Genomic DNA, 22,667 nt, shown 5'->3' with positions numbered 1-22,667 from the left:
CAATATTGTGTTTCTTCTCATTTTGTGACTTCTGTCTTGTCAGACCCCTACTTCAGATTGTACAGATTACAGACACATAAAAAACAGATGTGGCTTCAGGAGAATAGTTATGAAGCCAAAACACACTGACCATTAGCCTGCAGATGGCTGTTTGGTTGTAGCAATGACAAATTAATTCTCTCAACTTATGAAATGGATAAAACAATATGCAATAAGAGGTGTAAAAGTGCAAATCAACACTGTTGACACTTGATACGGCTGGCGATAACAGTCCTTTATCTACTTCACATCTGTCATTTGAACAAAATTAATTTAGTTTGTAATTCAAACAACAGAGACGCTGTTGAAAAAACAGCTACCTTTTATTTATGCATTGTTATGCTTCTGTTTTTTCCCTACTCTACTACTGTTATTTCTGCCTATTCTGTACCTACAATGCTTTTTCAGGCCTTGAGCCATTTTTGTTGCTCCTCCTAGGGTTTCAACCATTTGTAAAGGCACAAAGTTTTTCCTTATTTTGACTGTGGGTCTAAAGATAGAGGGAGTAATTTGTTGTACAGATTGCAAACCCCTCTGACATACACTTGTGATTGTGGGCTGTATACACAAAATTGACTAGAACTGAAAAGACATAAGAATTGGCATGTACATGTCTGCAGTAAAGATATAATTGTATCCGAAAGGTAGTTAAAAAATATTGGCTTTCAATGTAGATGCAGGATTAGGTTTTCACTGAAAACTGTATGTTTCACTGTATGTTCAAAATGTCTCACAGAGAGAACTGTCATGCTTTATATTAATTTTATGAAAGGTCAGATTTGAGGATGAATGCCAAAGATGGCAGCTTGTAGATACATTGCCTCAGTCATTTCACTGTGATGTGCTGAGTACCAATTTCACTGTCCCTTGGGATCTAATCTCTGTAAACAGATATTTGCATATAAATCAAAAATTTGTAGGCAACGGGACAAGATTTTGATAACGGAGGAGTTCTGGTTTCCGTAGTCCGAGTAGTATTGACCAATCACATTTGAGCGGGCACTGGTTGCCTGCAGGTAAACAGTTTGTGCACTGAGAGCAAATTAGTCGCTTTCGTCGATGATTTAGCTTTTTATTTGCTTTTTATTTTTTTTAAATCTGCATTCATTTGCAGATATCAGTTTCTAGAGATTGTGAAACAATTGGAGCAAAGACGCCATTTTTCAACTCTATTCTCACCTATCAAGTTGCTAATCAGACAGTAAACAATGATCGCCACACAAAAGAGGAAGTCTTGGCCAGCTACATTGAAACTTCCAAGAAATTTGTGTCGCCACTATAGTTAAAATCATTGTCAGACCGATCCAAGGGCCAAGATTGCTTTGGGATGCAGCCAGGGATCATAAGAGACAGAAAAAGGGTCTGACAGGGATCAGCAGGGTTGGTTGACCAAACAGCCAACAGCAGCACTCACCCCATGACGACAGAAATCTGGATTATTGCAGCTCTCATTTGAATCCCCTTACATCACAACGCTCTGTATTTGGACAATCTACTCTCTAAACCATGGACCTTCCCCCCCATTTAGCCCCTACAGTATTAAGGGGCAGTATAGTGGCCTTGCGGATAAAAAGGTTGCCCTTCAGCTGGGAGGTTCACCTGCTAAGGTTTCTCTGAGCACGACATTGAATCACCACAGGTCCCCTGCACAATTTTAGACAATCTATGACTCTGACCTTCCCTTATCAACCTACAGGAGTGAGTAAATGAAGTGGTGACATTGTCATCACACCATTATAAGGACTTGTGTGTACATTGTTGCAGAGCTGAGGTAATCTGAACAGCCACTGATGCAGTTTGGTTGTAGTTCATGTCTGTGTTAGTTTAGGATGGGAGCAGATCATTACTCCTCTGCACTTTACTCTGCATTTTAAACACAATAACAATATAATAAGTCCTTGTTGAGCATACCCAAACAAGAACACCTCTTTTTCTGAAGTGTAATGAAATCCCCACCACACAACTTTGGTTCTGGATCATTCAGATTCAGGGATTTTCCCTGCATTAGGGAATAAGTGGCGCCCCCCCCCCCAAAGAGGTTTTAGTTAACCCCAAAGGAAAATCACCAGCACCAAATTCACATGTATTGAGAATAAAAATAGCATTTCAAATCCTCTCTAAATGCAATTCACCAAACAACTGTAGAACAGGTAAATGCATAGATTTTTATCAAAGAAAAGGTAACAGACTCATTCCCTTTACTGTACATGGACCGATCATGCTTACTGCTCCCCCCTCCCCCAAAGGCCCATTCTGAGCCAGGAAAAACCCTGCAGATTATCTCGGTATATATTGGTGCACTTTAGCTGAATTACACATGTGATAATTGCCATGTGAGCAGGGGGACGAGAGCTTTCTTTTAATAATTCTTGTCATATCATATTTTGTGCCAGAGGGTTCTCAAATTTGACTAAACGACAAACAGAAGAATGTTCATGCAATATTATGATGCAGACACAGACACGCAGTCATGAAATACATATACACAAAATACAGACTGGCTTCTTTTAAGTGTTCAGATAATTGCAATCCACAAAAAGAACAGAAGAAAGAAGAAGAGAGGGAAAGCACATATTGTTTCTCAGAGTTAACAGCATATGCAATGACAGATGTGACAGACTTCATAGCGTGGCATCAAATTCCACCATGACTTCGGGGTATTTATCAGTACATTCCAAGTGTGGTATCACAGAAACCAGTGTACACATTAATGGAACCGCTCTGGCTTTTGATGATTTATAACAAGTTACAGGACTGCCAGATTCTTTGTCCTTGAACTTCATCTTTAGAGGATTTATTCAGAATAAGTGAAGCATAGCAGCTGGCAAACTGACACATCAATGCACTGCACTGGCTGACTCAAATTCAGAATACAGTCATTCCCTAAAACTAATCTACTGCTAAAGTTCCATGTATGAAACCAAACAGCCATGGATTTCCTATATCAGTGACATGCAGACAGGTGGAGACCTATTCTGAGGCTGTTTACGGACCTACTCAAGTGTGAGTATGGCTGTGAGGCTTATGTCAACAATCTGGTTCTGCAGCTGCATTTCCTTTTAGACCACATTGTGGTTTAAAGTCTGAAACCCAGAGCAAACAGCACTGCCTCTCTTTAATACCTTTATAGAAAAGGATGTGGCCAAAATCAATAGTAAACATATAATAAGTAGAAGTGGAATAGATGGAAGATGTTGGTTGACGATGGACGATACTACACTAATAAAGGCTGTGGTACAGTGTCAGAATGATACAGAGCTCTATTAATTTCTCACGATGGCACTGTACAGGGGTAGATGAATATTCTAGCAGAATATCAATAAATAATGAAGAGAGGCAGAGTTGAGAGGCTCAAAACACTTTGGGTTGCTCAAACTGTTGTTTTTGCGTCCTGTTCCTCCACCCATATACAGTAATGTCAAACCAATGATGCTCATTTCCTCCTCCATCAGCACCCAAGCTGCCCTCTTTCTCATGCTTTCCTCATTCTCCATTTCATTCCTGACTTCTCACCCTGTATTTACAAAGAGCTGAGAAATGTATCTATCAAAATATTCCAATCCAGTGAATTCTTTCTTAATATATTTACAAACAGGGCTTGATGTTAACTTTTTGAAACACTTGTCCTTTAAACAAGTACATTTACATTTTACTTGTCGTTGCAGAAAAGTCACTTAACTTTTGTTAATGCAGAATTTAAACAAACCTTTGAAAGCATCCAAACACTATCAACATTAATACAATTCAGTTGAAACAAATGTGTCCCAAGAATAGATTTCCCTTTCTTTAAGAAAAAAGGCTCTCCAGACTCCATAATATAGTATTATAAGTATATGTAAGTGTTACTTTGGATGCCGGTGTGCAGTGTATTATCAGAGGTAGTGGTGATTTGAACTTATAATATATCCTCAATCTTTTTGTAGACATAACAATGGATTTGTCACTAAATGTTGGTGTTAACTTTTTTTCTCTATAATTTCACTTTCTACCTGGCACAGGCTGATTTACCAAGGCCTCGTTTAAAATGAGTAGCTACTTTACAGTTGATTATTAGCTGATGTTTAATCCGGCAATTTGCGGACCTGAGGTTTTACAATAACTGACACGAGCAGTGGAGGATTAACGTTACGAGGCAGAGTGCCAGTCGCTAAATGAGTCACATTAACTTCACGCTTCATCCACACAAAGCACATTGCTATCGCCACGAGTGACATCTGTATTGGGCTCGTTTTCTGTGAACGATGTGGCGACGGGGTAACGTTAAGGTAGAATTAGCAAGCTAACGTTAGCCAACTAACACCGGCTGGCTTGCATGCTTTTATGCTGCATCGCTTTCAGTGAATGAGCTGAACAGTGGCCTGGATTTAACGTTAGTCGTTTGTTGCCCGGAATTGTGGGGGAAAAAATTGATTTCTTTCAAATCAGTTATGTAGACGTAATGAGTGGCACATAACGTGAAGTAACACAACTTTTTTTTTTAGTTTTAACTTGTCCGGTGGAGCAAGTAATTTTCTCTTCCACTTGCCGTACAAAATAAATCCACTTGTCCCGGACAAGCGGACAAGCCTTAATGTCGAGGCCTGACAAATTAGATAACTTTACCCATACAAATAAATAGACATGCCATCACTACCACTGACTCTTTTAAATTCCTTGCAACACACATTAGCAATACCCTGCAGTGGAAAACTAAGGCCGTGGCTTAATAGCATGGCATTTGCCCCCGGGTTCTCCTTTTCCGCGAACAACATGAAATCAAGGAGAGGGTGAACTTTTCTTGCTACAGCTTTCCAAAAGTGGCCACAAAACAAAAGGGAGAAACTTAGTTTTTCCGTTTTCACTGCTGTACTTGCTCTGGAGCTAATCTACGTCTCTATAACCTACTCCCCATACACATACACACATACACACATACCTACTCTGCTATTCTCTTAAAGAGATCCGCTACCAGCGCACAAGTATAAATTATCATAACAGCGCAGGTCACTTATGTAGGCTATGGCGTGGGCTCGGCGTAGAGCCTGTGTACTACAATAAATCAGCCCGAAGACTTCACGCGTCACAAACTAATTTTTTTCCCTGGCCATAAGGACTCTGAACTCTTCCCTCTAGCCACATCCTCACATACCACTGACATGCATTACCCGTGACGGTCTGTTGCTTTCCATTTATGTACTTGTCTGAGGTTTTCCATTCATGTATTTGTGGTGCAGAGAATAACATACTGTACTGAAAACAAATTCCAACGGCCTTGGTTGTGCGGCATATAAACTATCCATCTTTGACTGTCATTAGTAATGTGATATGATAACTAAGCAGGTCCATTTTGCTTGGCTAGTTTAGCCACTAAGTTCAATACCTCGGTGAGAGGTAAATGAACAAATATTACATTACTTCTCCAGCGTGTTTGTAGCCTACGCCTCAATGGCATGACTTAATGGACAGCCAGGAAAATTAAGGAGCTCCCAAGGCCCCAGAGGTTGCTGTGTCTGCCTGTTCAGTGCCCAGCAACAGGTCTGAGTGTACCAGTACACAGAAATACACAACACTGGACAGTGGTCATCCTATCCTTATTGTTGTGTACATTACTACAACTACTAAACTGTCTACAATTTGGGAGAACGTGACTACTTATGTGGCACTATACAAATTCCTCCCACTATTAAGTATGCTGTAATAACCTGCCAAGGCACAGTAAAGCCAACTCACTGATATCCGTAGGTAGGTAGAGCAGCTCGGTTTGCTCCAGGCAATGGCCTAAAAAACAAAAGGAGAGTGAGCGTCAAACTGAGCATCAAACTGGCAACCCACATGAAAGAAACACAATTCAGTATGAGGATTGAGCTTTGATCTCTTTCTCCAAACACTCTTCTCTACACAAACATTATCCAAAAATAGTATATAATATGATCATATAATAATAAAAATAAAGGTTTCAAAAGATATCAAACCAATACATGTACAGTATGTATATAGAATTCTTCTGGCAGAGCTGAAGTGAGATGCTTCAGGACTTGTGATCAGCCAAGGCCACATGTCACATCTCATCTTCAGTTCTTCTGTAACAACCTCAAGCTGCTGTCCCCACTCAGCAGTTGGGTCAGATTAATCAAAAAACACAACAGCATACACACTGTTGGTGTCAGCTTGATTGCCAGCTAGGGTTTGTGTTGACTGAAGTGATAGGGTCAGAAGAAAGTAAAGAACTAGGCAGGTGTAAGATGTGATTAAGACAGCAGCAGGTGGAACTCAGTGGCAGCTGCTGGTCTTTCAAAGAGGGGAAACTCATTTTCGGCCTACATTCTAAAAGTAGTCCATTTTTTATTATAATATATACTATGTAATAATAATAATATATATTATTATAATAATTTATAATATCTGTGCGATGGTTTCATATAGAGGCATGGCCAGCAGTACATTTTCTTTGTCACAGCACTTCCAGTCAGCCAGCTAACTTTGTCGTTAATACATAAATCTTAGGTGTTGATATGCCCTGCTGTTTTAATTTTTTTCTGTTTCTCTTCGTAATGAAGACTTTTAAATGGCTTTGCCAAAATCCAGTCGATAATATTAGCATTGTCTGCTCATTGTCTGCCATTGCGTGCAGTTTGCTAGCTAGCTAGTTCACCCCTACAACACTAGCCTAGCCTACTGTATGAATGAGTGAATCAACAAACAATCTAACAAACCGATATTAAACTAGAAGGAGGACATGTGGTAAATAGGTTCAACTGAATCAAGGAATGTGGTGTATAATTGTCTGTTATAATAGCCTTTTGACAAACCCTCCAATCATCACGCAGAAGCCCAGCGTTCAGGCCAGCCCACTCCTCCATTGAACCCCAGAGACACTGAGCGTCCGTGGGCGGGACATAATCGCAGCATTTGTCCAATGACCATCTAGTTTCAAAGCACTGAAAAAAGCTGAAAAAAAGTAGAAAGCAGCCCCACTGAAGTCCATGGATGCTAGACTTCAACAGGGACATGCACTGTGACACTAGGGGACTGTATGAGAAGGAAATCAAGTCAGTCGACCTGCTATATGTAGCTGATTCTGAACAAACTTGTCTTCAATATTAACGTATTCTAAGCTGAGCTTCCCTTGCAGTCTAAAAGAAATCACCATTGGTGTAGCTAAAATTTTCTTCGGGATGAATAAAGTATCTATCTATCTATCCATCCATCCATCCATCCATCCATCCATCCATCCATCTATCTATCTATCTATCTATCTATCTATCTATCTATCTATCTATCTATCTATCTATCTATCTATGTGCCGTATGACAGAAAATAATAATTACTTACTCAATATGACAGATACAAAAATTGCTTCAAAAACAAGCTGCCTTTAAACAAGAACTCAAAACAATTTACATGCTGCTCATCAGAAGAGATGTATTGTTTTATCTGGCTAAATGTTGGAGACAGGGAATAAAGCAAAATAGTCTTCTGAACTGCAAGCGATCAACACTCGCTGACTCACCGAATGACAAAGTTTAGTAGATAGGACAAGAAAAGAGAAGAAATCTCGAGTGTAATACGAAGAACAAAGCAGCTATAGAACATTGTTTTGACTTTATCTTTAACTGCCTGAAGGCTTACGCCGGTTTAAACTATTACATCTATATGCTTGACTCCAACACTTACCCTAACCTTGTTCTTCGCATTACTCTGACCTTAACCCGACCAACTACTAAAGTCTGAGTCTAAATCCTTAGACTCAGACTTGTGGGACCATATTTTAGGTTTCCCCACAAAGTAATGGTGTGAACAGACTGCTGTCCCACACAGATTGTGTTCAAAATAGTTAAAATGTCTCTCCTATCTAACCACTGCTCCAGTTCACCATGGCTCTGCTCTTCCTACTTGCATACAGCCCTGAGGCTTGCATTGGTCCTGCAGGACCAAATCGCACTGCAGCACACTGCAGTTACACAGTGTTTGAGACAAAACACTCAGCATATTACTTTTAAGACCAACCCAAAAGGAAAAAAAAACATTTAGAAATAGGAGGCACTCGAGTTAGGCAATCTATAATCTATAATGTAGCCTCATTCCCAGATAACATATCTTGGATACTGGGAAGCAAACATGGCAAACCACATTTAGTTAGTTTCATAGTTTCTGTATTAGCCTAAATCCAGATACATAAATCCCTTTTTTATCAATAACTGCTATTGCTGCCTTTGCGTCTGCTTTTCTTAATTACCTGACCAATGTCATAGACCATCCATAACAACTCACAGTATTCAAATGTTGTTTTACTGTATTGTAAACAATCAAACCAGAAACTACCCAGGCAAATCAGAGTGCAAATAAGCATGCGATTTTATACAAAATAGATACAGTCAATAGCATGAGCGTAACACCATAGACATAACACAATAAACATAAAACTTCTCAAGATCAATTACTGAAGGGGACACAATTTCTTTTTATTTATATAGGATATGTGTAACGTTAGTTATGGAACTCCAATAAGTAGGCTAGCAAGGCTGTTTTATTCCCTTTAAACATTGTATGAAGTGATTATTTTCATAAACATATATGAACCTGAAACAGAGAAGGTAAGTTAATGAGAATAGTCTGCAGACCTCAATACTAAACATACACTGAGCTGACAAACTGACATAAAACAAGCTGACAGATACACAACACACTTGTAAGAGAACCTACATCTCAGCTTATCAGAGCCCATTGCCAGCAGGAAATCTATCCACATTGATGGCCAGCAAAAGTTTACAGTACCCTCCTCACTGTAAAACCTTGCGTAAGCTGTTCTCTGGCATTTTACACCCCGTCAACATTTATACAAGGTTGCTCACTGCCATGCTGTGACCTGCCGTGAATTGCAGACCTGAGGCACGTAAAGATGTAACAGAGGATGAAATAAAAAGGCTCTAAGGCAGAGCAGAGATAAACAAGCCACTGGCTGCTAATAGTCCAGTTAGGATGTCCTGACCTTCAGTTTTTCTCTGTGTTAAGAGGAAACTGATCCATTGCAACACTATTCCAGTAATCATCTGCAAGTTAAGAACATGGTGCATAATGTGCGACTTTCTTAACACTTGTACTTTTGTCGTGGTCAGCACCTCTCCACCTCAAGTGTGCATTTCTGCTCTCTCTCATCCTGATATTGTGTAACGTCAAGGTAGTGATAAAGTAGTACCATGAGCACTGCCACAAGAACTGATGTTTTTTTTAATTGAATTCTCTATTAATTCTCTCATTAGTATTTCTCAGCTAGCCTCAAATCACCAGAGCTGAGAGGTCAGCAAAGACAGCTTCAATTTCAGCATGTTCAACCAAATCTGTACAACCAAGACTGTTTTTGCGCTTGTTGCCGAGGTGTGGAGCCTCTCTTCTGACCTTTGTAATGCCTCCTGAACCGAAATCAGAAGGTACACAAAACTATACGATGCAGTTAGAGCTGGGCAATAAATCGGTATTATATCGATATTGTGATATAAGACTATATATCGTCTTAGATTTTGGATATCGTAATTTGGCATACGTGTGGTCTTTTCCTGGTTTTAAAGGCTGCATCAGAGCAAAATGATGTCATTTTCAGAACTTACCAGACTGCTGTAACTGTTCTATTATTTGCCTTTATCTACTTAAACATTATATCCACATTACTGATGATTATTTATCAAAAATCTCATTGTGTAAATATTTTGTGAAAGCAATAGTACTATATCGTAGTGTAGTATATAACACTACAATATCGTTGCAGTATCAATATCGATGTATTTGGTAAAAGATATTTTCTCCATATCATGGAGAACATCCCTGAGGATCAAGTGTGTGCAATTATACTGATCAATGAATTTTTCATGGAGACCGAGATGTTGCAATATAAGGTGTTCATTCAACCAAAAACTTGACCCCTCAGCAGAGGAACTGAAGACATTCTAATAGCATGCAGATGCTGATAATTTGTATACTAAATTTGGCCCGAATTTTAAAGAAAAAGTTATAGAATTAAATATTTGTTTTCTCTTTTTTGCTCAAATTCTTTTATCTGCATGGTCCCCATCTTTCCCTGCTCCTTTAACACTGTAGATCAAATCACCATCGGATTGCTCTCCATTGGCTTTATCATACAAATGATAAACAATCATGTGCTGTCAATCAACAAACATTGTCTGGCTATAGGAATAATGGCCCAGAGGTTGGTAGGCACTCCAAAGCAATTCAAGATTCAGCCTGATTTAAATTAGCCATGCTTGAATAAGAGCAGGCTGCTTTTTATGTGGAAATACATTTACCTTTATAGACAGTGTTTCTTTTGAGAAATTCACCAGATGTGAATTTGTCTGCACATCCCAACAATGAGTGCAGGAGGTGAGGCTCTCTGCACATCTAAATACTAATGCCACGCTGCTTCTCAAACAAAAACAATAGCTAATTAGCTGGCTTGTTGAATACATCTTAAGTCTAAGTAATGACATAAGTGACAGCATACCAAGGGAGAGGACTCCTGTTATGACACAACGCAGCAGGCGGGTTGGTAAAATGGGTATGTTTAGGTCATGCATAAACACGCTAGCACTAACCCACAAATCAATCCTAAGAAACTAATAATGACAATTTGCGAATTAGGTTAAATCTTCTGAAACTCCAGGTTTTCTAATTACTGTAGGTACTATGCATAGTGAAGGACTGTATCTTCATCTTTTGTATGCATACATTTCAAAATCAACATAAAAAGGCAAAATCTGGAGGAAATTGACAATAGTTGCCATCTCAAATTTGGTACCTGTGAAGGGCCTGCAAATATGTACATGCACACTGATATGACAAGTTTTCAGAAGACATAAACTCCATAAAAGCCAAACTAATGATGAAAAGTTAGAGTAAACAAAATGCCTCTTTAAAAACCCTTATGTTGGAAAATCACTATGTACCTCATTGATTAAAACGTCAACAAAACGGCTTCAATTGTAAATTGCAAATGAAACAGTAAAGATCAAGGATTAAGAACTAACGCCTGCTCGGTCTGTCCTGAAACATAATGGACTCATTTTGAGAAAGTAGGTGAGAGCAGAAATGGCTGTTAGGTGAAAGGAAAGCCTTGGTGAATAACACATCAAGATAATTTGATTGAACTTCAAACTCCCCATTACATTTATCAGTAAATACTATAATGTGCATGTCTCTGCGCTGCATGATCATGTCAACAACACCTGGCCCACATCCTGCACTTTGTACTCCCAGTACTGGAATGTCCTCTCTGTATCTGAGATCTATTTTGGTTGAAACACACCGCCTCGGTGCCCTGGACTGCTGCTTGCAGCTATATTTATGCTTTATATTTTTCATGTTCTTGCACCCTGTTGTCTTGTTACACAAACATCAATATTAGAGTTGGGTTCCATTTTAGATCGGTTCCATGTTTCATACTGATAAAATACTCAAGTAAGCTCTGAAGCTAAATAATCTTTTCACTTTTTTATCTTTAGAAATAATTATTATAATCATACTATATATATATATATATATATATATATATATATATATATATATATATATATACACACACACACACACATAATTAGAAATAAATTTGAAATAAAATATTATTTTAATTGTCACAAGGAGTACTACTCCACAGTTGTATAATGTCTTCTGTGGGTTTCGAAGGAGCTTTCTACAGTCTGAGTAAATTACCAGAAGACGTTGTTATCAGAAAAGAAACTCAGAGACTAGATGGTGGCATACTTACTTAACATTAATATGCTACTCATCTCATTTTTGAAATATAGCTACAGGTTGTGAAATTGGGTTAATAAATAAATGTTCAAAGCTGAACCTCACTAGAGTCAGATGTTTAAATTATATAAAATGTATAGAGCTAGCTCACATAGGACACAACTTTGAAGGGAAAGCCGACTGATTCATATGGATCCAGTTAACAAATAAGATTATTTTCAATGCTCTCTCTCTCTCTCTCTCTCTCTCTCTCTCTCTCTCTGGGTGTCACCTTAGAGCGATTCTTTAGTGACACCCATGATTAATGCAGCTATGAATGGGTTTCTCTTTCACCAAGCACTGTGGGAGAAGAGTTTCTTTCATTCTCTCTCTCACTCACTTTCTTTCTTAACCATTTTGCTTTCCTCCCAATGTGACCTGATTTTGTCAGTGTGAAACTGATTTGGACTCATTTACATGCAAATGCCATAAAGGAGAGGTAAAATGATGTGCAAGCATCACCTCAATGATTCTAGGGGACACCACCGTACTTGGAAAGTGTAGTTTAAACTTTAATATTCACAGACTCATTATTCATACATTTAAGTAGGGAATGGCTTGAAAGAACACATTCTTCACGTAGTATAATACCATAATTCCGCATTGACATGCTAAAAAGAGAAATACACCAACGTTCAAAAGTTTGGAATAACTTTCTATATTCACTCTTTTCTTTCCTTCAATACACTTTAACATTGATAAAACAGTACAATAAATAAATATAAATAATACATTTGGTGTTATGACCTGTGTGTGAGCGCACAGCGTGGTGGAGGCGTCTTCGTTGGTGTTTATTTGGGGTGGCGTGACTGACTGAACTTTACTGAAGCATTGGCACAAAACACACACACGAGAGATCTTTAATGTTATTATTATTATTATTAGTAAAGTGTACAAATGTTTTCGGTTTCATTATGAAACTGTGGCCAGTGTAGCAGTGACGATAATATTCTGTTTGTTTAGTAGGGGGACAGTCAAAAAAGATTTAGTGAACTACCTGTATGTTTCGAGGACCATGGGCTAGAGATAATGGGGCCTTGGCCTTCACACTTGACTCAGTATAGTGTCAAACCTCTTCATGCCTCAACGCGGCACTGCTTCAGTATTGATTACTTGAAGGTGCAGGTCACTGATGTGCTGGAGAATGTCAAAGGAGCAAGGTGTTTGATGTATTCTGGAGACCACCTTTTCAAACCTTAACGGATTTTGCAGCAGGACAGAGAGCCGTTGTTGACAATGAGAGAGGAAAATCGAAAAAGAAATATGACAGAGCAAAGACAGCTGCTGTGGAAGTTAGGTTGCAACTTTATCACTGACACAGAGGAGATTATCTTTCCCTTAATCTTCGCCTTTGAAAGTGACATTGCACACTATCCAGAGACTGGCTCACATTTTGCTGTTACAAACAATGAAACAAATGTTGAAACAGTGCGTTCTTTGACCTTACATAACCCACAATGTAACCTGGATTTCTGTACGTTTCCTTTCCCTGTTAGTAAAGAGCAAAAGTAGCATGTTATTCCCCTGAGCCAAAAGTCAACACTGTGACAATAACGCTTGGCCTTTCACTTCCGATCGATAGTATCCAGTAGATGAAAACTATAGGCGATAGCTTTGTCTCCTGATAAAAGTAGTCTAGTGAGGTTTTACGGAATCAAAGCATGACAGAGGCAGAAACACAGATCAAACTTTCAAATAAAAGCTGAAATTGAATAAGACAGCACTGTCAAAACAACACTGATATGGCTGTCATATTCATGTGTGTGATACTAAAACAATGTCAAGAGCTGGACAACAAGGGCTGACCCAACTCCTTCAGGACATTAATGCTTTATTTAGAGACAACTGACTGTTAATGTTATACTGCCTGGTCTGTTGTTCTGTTATTGTATGGCAAATTATATCCTTGATCAGTTATCACCCAGAGACACAACCATAAAAACAACATCTGCGTCAGATTGTAAAATCAAGCTTACAAAATATGATTTAATCCAGTATCACATTCATAGAATGTGCCATGATTATTGAATACAAATGTGAACACAAAAGGCCAACTTTGTAGATGAATGTCAAATTGATTTATGTAATGTGGATGGTTCTTAAGAGTAACATCATTGTGTAATAAGTGATGGTGGGTCACTTTGCAACTCTGAATAAGTTTTATTGCTGTAATTAGGGCTGCACAATTAATCAAATTTTAATCAGGATCACAATTTTGTCTTTCCACGATCAAATTTGCCTGATTGAGCGATATTTTAAATGCGTCATTACATAGAACGCTTCGGGTATTTTTGCAAAGCCAATCTACCGCTCCGTAAACCACTGTCTGATCATGTGCCGTCAGAGTTGTTCCCTGCACCGCGCAGTTTAGTTTCTAGATGTAGACCGTCACAGAGGATAGAGTAACGTAAGGAAAATGAAACAGAAAGCAGTCGGTTATACGTCGGTCTCAAGGTTTACCAGTTTACTAGTACATTTTGTCCCATCTGTTTTGTTTTTCAGACAACAGCGGTGACCAGTGCTAGTTAGTGTCTGTTAGCTCACAGGGCTCTAGGGCGCAAGTAATATTTTTCTTCAAGGTCGCACTGGTGCACCTTATGTCCTCGCATCTCCACAAACAAAGCATTGTTGTTTATATGGATATGGTTTAATTTTGCGTTACATGACCCATTTCTTCTCTAAAGCCGTGCCTGTGTTGGATCTCTCCTCTTACTCTCAGCGCAGCCCAGCCACACAGCGGGGCTGCTCCACACTGCTGACATTTGTCCACAGTTTTAATTGTTATGAAAACAGCTGTTTATTGTTAAGCATGACAGGCAAACCTGTATTTGTACGAGTGTTTCCGCTGGTAACTCTGCTATCATGGCCGTGGCGGCAAAAAACACAGAAGAAGTTACTGAATGCGACTTACTTCAGTTTGTAGAGTAATAGCGTGTGAGACGGAGCCTGCTGGACCTGGGCCAGAGATGTGACCCATGGCAAGAATATCATAGTTCATAAAAATGCAGCGCAGTGACGATACAGACATTTCAAATACACGACGTATGTAACTCCGCTGACACACCATTTGACCCGTGCTGGACCCATTCATAATGAGTCAGCCGTCACTCTGTGAGTACGTCCATCGCACTCCCTTCTCACCCTAGCTCTTTTAATCAGTTATTGTTGAAAACAAGTGAAGGAGCTTTCACAGAGATACATTTAAAAAAAAAAAAATATATATATATATATATATATATATATATATATATATATATATATATATATATATATCCTATGCTATTTATTTCAGATAGCTAATTTTCATTTACATGTGTTGAGGCTGTATGTCTATACAACATACAACTTCAACATAAGAAGAATGTAGCATAATTGGTTTTGGTTAAAATCAACAAATAATGGTGTTAATAATCGTGATCACAATATTGATCAAAGTAATCGTGATTATCATTTTGGCCATAATCATCCAGTCCTAGCTGTAATCCAGCATACGAGTGAACCAGAAAACCGTTTCCTCTTGTGATGAACAGTGAACTGTGATTAGTCTATAAACCCTGAGGTAAAAGGAAAAACAAAACTGCTGCTGGCAAGCTGAAAACCAGAAGATTAAAGTTGAAAACGGTACAGCCAGCAAAGCTGTGCAGTGGAAGCTGATGAAGTACATACTCTGTATATATTAGGTTACAGCTATTTAAATTACCTTATGAAACACAACCAGTATGTATTGAAAGGTTCAGCATATTTTCAATCCGTACATGTAGAGGTGAAATGCATCTGTCAGCTCTAAATGCATCGCTATTGACCATTCTAGCTGGCTGTTACAACGTTTCTGCCTAGGATTTCCTCTGAATTAAGCTTCATATGGCTGACTGCATCATAAAGCTAGAAAGCATTCAAATAGCACATCCCTCTGCCAAGGGTGCACAATCCTCTAAATTTGTAGTAGTAGTAGTAACTTATCTGCATTTGGACCCAGATCTGAGTCACCAAAGCCAGGGCAATTGACAATCAGGTTGATTTCTGTAAATAATCCTGTATGGGAATGTAAGAACTTTGTATAAGAGGGAAGTGTAAAGAAAATAAAGAAAGACAAGATTTCTATAATATTGTACAGCTCTGTGTTGGTTTGTGAAGCTGAGCTGCAGAAAGACTGACTGAGGTGATGATGTCATCTGCAGATAAATCCTCCACAGACAGTGAATTATGGAACAACTCATAGGACAATATGACAGTAGCCATGGTGGTCTTAGTGGAATAGGAATATTTCCTAGGGCTGGATCTAAATATTCGAAAATAGATTTGATGGGTAGATATTCAATTTTCAATTCTGGGTTTTGAATATTCTTAATTTTTTTTCATGCTTGCAAGCTGAAATTCCCTGTGGTGTTTTTTGGGCATAATCTGCTTGTCAAATGTCCGCTAGCCGCTTCCTAATTAATGCGGCGCTATGTCGTTCATCTCAGCCAAGAATGGAGAAATGTTGAGTTACAAGCGAGCAGTCTGATGTTTGTAGAGGTCTGTATGGTTATACTGTAGCAGCCTGGTGTCGTTTTCAGGCGATTTGATAAAGTTTTATGAATTTGTCCTGCAATAACTAAGCAGTAGCTTCATCACTCGCTTGGTCGCCTTTTATTTTTTTTATTTTTTCCAAAGTTGCCTTCAAGTGCGGTCGGAAATGTTTTCCCCGCCGCTGCCACAGAACCTTCGATTATTAGCTGTTGAAAAGAACAAAAGCTCAAAAAATGGTATTCACTACAGCCCTAGTATTTCCTGAGGAGTATTTCTATGCACCCTACATTCACATAAAAACTACGATGATCTCTGATGAAGTCCAAAATAGTGCTTAAAGAGTAGATTAGTTGGACAATAGAAAATTAATGGACATTTTTGATAATTTAATTGTTTTAGTCATGTATCAAGAATAAAATGCCAAAGATTTACTGGTTTTAAAGTATCCTGTGTCCTCACATTTTGCTGCTTCTTTCTAATTAAACAATGTTTGAGTGTTTGTGTGATTAAACAAGCACTTCAACGATATCTCGGCTCTGGCATATGGTAATAGGCTTTTATGATAATCTAAAATTTGAAATGGGAAATAATTAATTGAATAATAGTTAACAATTAATATTTTCATCATTAAGGACCATAGTAATCCGATGCACCCATACAGTAGTTCAAAATCAAAACATAACATTTGGTCAGTTTCTTTGTTTTAAATGTAAATTACTCTAAATAAAACCGGGAAAAAATTACATTCACGTAAAATTAATTTCTAGCGCATTAACCTACAAGCTCTAAAGTGTAAAATATACCTAGCCCCCTCATCTGTAATTCCTCATCATGCCTGTTTACTAGTTAATACACAACATCAGTGTGATTTACAGCCCATCCTACATGTTTAATCCTGTGTTAAACAGAAATGTGCTTGCTCTAATTGATCACATAGAACAAAGTTCTTCAACAGAAATACAGTTGTTTGTAACGACACTGCAGCACCCATAATATTACAAGGCTCATCATAAATCATTGTTTCAATTGCCTTTCTGACAGTTGTATGCAACATGAAAATCAACACCCACCCTGTGGCCATCTATGGGTTTCATTATCTCAGAATCTTTTGTTTTTGCCAAAGGGCATACTTGTCTGTGATTGTACCAACGCCCACACTGATGTTATGAACACAGTAGAGAACATAAATGTTTGGTATGTGAAATCCATAGCTTGCAGAGCCAAGCTTTTAAGAAGATATTATACAATCACCAATTTCCTTGTGGCACTGCCATCCACAATGCTAAGGCAGCTGAATTGTTTAGCCGACCCTCGTAACAAGTGCAATAAGATCAATAGTCTTGATTGGAAATGTAATTAAATAATTTGCCTTATAGTAATTATCTTTCATAATTTGTACAGCAGGGCTGGCAGCTGTTACCCCTATTCTGTTTCCTCCTCTGGAGTCCAATTTAGTATCCTCTGGCTGCAGCACAGATAAGATCCCAGCAGGCTGCAGGGAGAGTGTTTGTCCTTTAGTGCAGGTGCTATGCAGAAAACTAAACCAGGCTACGGAGTTGGTGAGACAAAGTAGGGGAGTGAAAAAAGGACAGCACAGAGGTAGTGAGCACAGATCTTGAGGAAAAGGTTGGAAAAGAAAGCTTAGCATCCCCACAACACAATTTAACATGCTGGTTGTCTCCTGCAAGGCATTATAGGTTTCCATCATGGCTCTCCAGGGGCCCCTTACTTTACTAATAGCCATGCATTACTCTCATCTATAGCACTGGTCATCACCCTCTTCATCAGCTGCAACACAACCATTTGCTCCCTCTCTGTCTACAGTATCAGTTCTTTAGTCCCCACTGTGCAAACCCTTTCTTCCATCTTTATTCTGTCCCACTGTTTAACTCTTTGTTTGCATCAGTTCTACAGAAATCTTTACACAATTTAACAGCTTACCTCTAGGTGTCACACAACATGTCAACAATATCCCTGTCTACACACTATTAACAATACATACATTCAGATTAGAATACGTATTATAAAAAGGATATGATGTGAGTGATTGTCTTTTTTATTGGCTACATGCTTTGTGATTGCTAATGTTTTATTCATATGCACATAGGTTGTCCACCTCTATCCAGGCAACCTACTATCCATTTAACTTATTATATAATTTTAGTGTAAAGCAGACCTTGTGAGTCGGTCCCCTGCTTCCTCTGAACAATGAACAGCTAAACAACGCCTGTCAGCAACTGCCCTCCCCTGTGGCCAGAACTGGCACAGAGTGGTACACAGCAGGCACTAAATGACACAATTTCTCCACCAAATATCAGATTCAAGATACTTACAAGCATTACACAACGTTTAGCTCTCAAGCTAAACGTAATGTGGTGGACTTTGATGCAGAGTGTAGCGTACCTCATACAGTTCCTAACTTCAATCTTTAAAGTAGCACAATGGATGGGAGGAACTGGATATGTCATTTAAATGTTAGACAAGTGTGCGGTAATAAGGTATACATTAAAGAAAATGAGTATACAACAGGGGTTCAATCTGTCATTCACACAAAGACAACTCTGCACATGCCTGAGGTGTCGTTTATAAAATGATGCAGGAAAGAAATTGGACTATTAAAGACATCTAAAAATGAATGACCTTCCCCATCTCATGAGACACTAAAGGCCTATAGCAATATAACTACAACCGATCATTTTAGGCGTATAGCATAGGCTACGCATGGATGAATCACCGATAATTGTAGCAATAGTTGTGTACAGACCTTACAGCTCTAATCTTTTTAACTTGAGTTTCACTGAAATTCATACTGTCTAAATAAGGCTATATGGAACACTTTCAAAACAAGAACCGTTTTCGGTCAAAGCTCATCGCCCTGTTGTTAACACTGATGCGGAGGACAAATCCACAGGCTGAGCAGATCAGCATCCACCCACTGTTCCTCCGGATGCCTTGGAGAATAACTGTAGCCTCGCTGACAGAGCGCGGTTCATCGATGTTTAAGGATTATTAATAAAATAGAAATATGTCTTACCTGAAGAATATCATATATTGATCAAGTTGACTCCTTTTGGGATTTGTGAAGGATGGTGCTGGCTGGTCGCGCATTACTCAGTGTGTGTTTCACCGACAGAAAGCGTACGGAGCACAGTGCCCGACAGCGGCGCCCCGGAACGAGTATAAAATAAAACGAGCCCACTGCAGTTGTCTGGTCGGTGACTTCAACGCCTGCACAAGAGCCAGCTACCCCACCCAAGCAGCGTAAACTCGACCGTTACTTGGACAGAGTAATCCGTTACCTCATCCATTTCACCTCAAATATAACTGGGACCACCACTGTCTTATAATAAATACATAATAATTTCGAAACAACGCTAGCTACTGTACTTTTTTCCTGCACTTAACGTTATTTGACACTATAAATCAACACAAGACATAGTATCACCATATAAAATGTAGTGCTGCATAAATGTTTAGATATGTTAGCATGATTAACATGAGCTAGCTAGCGAACTACCGTAGCTTAAGTTGCTACCATTTGCCAACATTAACGCCATGCATTTAAGATATATGCTAACTACATGCCAAACTTTTGAGAAATCCCCCGAGTTATTTTACAAAACTCACCGCTTTGTTAAAAACTGTTCTAGATTCCTCAAAGATGAAAAAAAAAAAAAAAGATTTATTTTTACTAAGCAATCCCGCCACTTAGCTAGCTAAGGTTATCCAAGCACTTAGCTAGCTACACCAAACAAAGATTGTAGCCGGAAGTGACTAATCTCCAAATTCTTTAAAAAAAACATTAATAGACCATTTTAACTATACTTATGTCACCTCCTGCTACCATCTTGACCTGAAAACAAGTGGTCTAACTTGTTACATGGGTTCAAAGGTGGGATGTTTTTTTAAATAAGCTAAGCCCCAAGTCCGAAATTCTCCATTTCATCGTCTATGAGAGCCTTTTTGCCTGATTAGAACAATTCTCAGGAGGGTGTGAACCCAGTCAAACTGTGCTTTATTGACATCTTTGTCATTGCTGTAACTTTGAAAGTATTTGAAGAATTTGGATGTCTTTAAACCATGTAGCAAGCTTGTTATCTCTAGGATTTTTTAAAGGGTCAGTTCATTAAAAGTTACAAAAAAAACAACAACACCGACCTACTCACTTCTGTGAGTAGTGTGTTATCTAGCAGGCTTTGAGATATCCAGCTCACATTTCTCAGTTACAATATAGGTAAATGTAATTTAATTATATGATGTGCAAAGTGCTGAAATATATATTTTATAGTGCAGTATGAAATGTGTTTTGTTCCATTCTGGAGGTTAATTGTAATCACATTCATTATATGATGTTACAAACTGTATAAACCACAATGGATCAGCTTTGGGCTTTATTGTGATATCAATGAGATGAAAATGTTACTTTGATTGTTATTTAAATTAACGTAAGGCCATTGATGAAATTGCGAGGACGTTAGGGACAGCAGGACAGCATTGCCACTTTGTGGCCATGTCTTAACATTACAGCTAAATTGAGCACCAATAGCACAATCACAGATGGACAGGGATGAAATCTGACACATTAAATTCACAAATGTCTCAGAGAACCAGACATAATCCCTCTGTAAGGCAACATTAAAGAATTAGTTCTCTCTCATTTTCCAAAAATGACCTGGCAATCAAGTCATGTGTGCTAAAATGTACAAATGATAGATTTTTGATTGCAGGAAAGTTAAAATTACTAGAACAAAAAAGGGTAGCAGCCAATTGTATTAGTGATACACAGCCCACCATTTGACAATATATTGGGGCCATTCTGTACATGTCTATAATTTGGGGTTTGCTCAAAAAATATGATCATTGATAATTATTTTCTAATTATCATTGAATAATTTTGTTGTTTTATCACTGTCCAGTGTCAAATAATGTTGTCACTGCTGCATTGTTTGTTGAGTCATCATTCAGTAACTTTCTTTGTCTTTTTTACCTTCTTTCAGTAGGCTAATGATGGCTAGTTCAAAAGGCAAGAGAAGCCAGAAGTGCATGGCTCAGAAGTGTATGGTAACAACAAACACAACAGAACAGTTTACAGGGTAAAAGTTGGCTATGTGACCAAAGAAAGCGTCTCTTTTAAATGTGTGTTTACAATAGACAGTGTAAAACACTGTATACTGTAGCTGTATTGTCAATAACTCCAACAGTATACATTTATTTTAGTAGTTTTATTATCAATAGTTGATGGCTTTCAAACTAATACTTGTCAGGAAGTCCCGGTGGCCTGTAAACGTTGGGATCTTTTCCACTGCGCCCATGCTCATTTGCCTTTTGATCAGCAGCAGAGTCTTCAGCACCACGACCAGTTATTTCCTGCGTCCACTCTCTGGCATTACTGAAATGAGAAAATAGACAATCAATATCAGCAGATGACAAAACCCAAAGGCCCAACACAGGAAACCCTTAAGATTAGAGGGGCAAAACATATCAAATTAATGATCAATACATGAAGGATACAAAACAATTTCAGTAAAAGCAAGGCTGTGGGAATGACCTCCAAAAATAAAGGTTGAATAAATGTAATTCACATTTAGATTTCTCAATTTGTATGTCGGTGTCCAAATTTCTCCTACATCCATCTGCAGCTTTAGTAACAATAATGTCTTGTTGAGAAAAAAAACTAATATTCAACAGCCAACAATGTAAATGCAGATAATGCTTTCCTACTCTTTGCTTCTCACCTGATAACCTCAGCTGCCCATTCCCCTCCTGGTCCTCTGCTGGCAGCATCTCTGTTTCCTCTGGCATGAAAGTACTTGTCTGCGCCTATCCAGTTGGCTTCCTTCATATCCTTGTATGCTCGCCGCATATCTCCAGCTCCTGATCAGGACAACAGACAGGATTTAGTAAAATGTATACGATAATTTAAATAAAACATACAAACATGTCATTGCCATTACACAACATGTAATCCTGGATATATGACTTATTGAGATATTAAAAAGCTCATGTTTCTCACCTTGAAAGGCTTCACGAGCAAAGTTGTACCACTGGGCATTGGTTTCCACAATTAAAATTAAAACAATTCCTGCTAGAATCAACTTCATGGTTACAGATGTCTAAAAGGAAAACAAAAATAAATTACATATAGTTCATCATTAAACCAAAAAGTATTTACATATTATATACATACTTTTCAGGTCTTCCAAACTTACTTTAAAGCTACTTCAGAGTGCAGGCCTAGAATAAGTCTTAACAGATTGTGGAGTATCTTATCAGTGAGGATTCTACTGATATGACTCTACTTATATTCTGCTGGGTTGTAGGATTTCTCAATGATGGAAATTCCCGTCCATTTGAGTAAA

General features: G+C 38.4%; 2 protein-coding genes across 4 annotated transcripts in view; both read right to left on the bottom strand.

The window, feature by feature from the left end:
* Positions 1-19,597, bottom strand: part of apba2b (amyloid beta (A4) precursor protein-binding, family A, member 2b) — a 66,144-nt gene extending 46,547 nt beyond the window's left edge. For 2 of the 3 annotated variants that reach the window (XM_032508208.1, XM_032508315.1), the window contains exons 1-2: positions 19,343-19,597; positions 5,749-5,796 (exon numbers count right to left, since the gene is read on the bottom strand). The gene's annotated coding sequence lies outside the window, so the exon portion shown is untranslated. The remainder of the gene's footprint in view (positions 1-5,748; positions 5,797-19,342) is intronic. The other variant, XM_032508249.1, reaches the window with a different exon arrangement.
* A 1,917-nt stretch (positions 19,598-21,514) lies between these two features.
* Positions 21,515-22,667, bottom strand: saa (serum amyloid A). Its single transcript, XM_032520723.1, has 4 exons — positions 22,518-22,667; positions 22,322-22,421; positions 22,044-22,182; positions 21,515-21,697 (listed from the first exon to the last, which is right to left on the bottom strand). The coding sequence occupies exons 2-4, from the start codon at positions 22,407-22,409 to the stop codon at positions 21,559-21,561; spliced, it is 366 nt and encodes a 121-aa protein (XP_032376614.1). The 5' UTR covers positions 22,410-22,421; positions 22,518-22,667; the 3' UTR covers positions 21,515-21,558.

Source organism: Etheostoma spectabile, chromosome 1 (assembly GCF_008692095.1).
Source record: "Etheostoma spectabile isolate EspeVRDwgs_2016 chromosome 1, UIUC_Espe_1.0, whole genome shotgun sequence".
NCBI lineage: Eukaryota > Metazoa > Chordata > Actinopteri > Perciformes > Percidae > Etheostoma > Etheostoma spectabile.
Note: the sequence above shows the minus strand (reverse complement) of the source record. Positions and strands in the feature narration are given on the sequence as shown.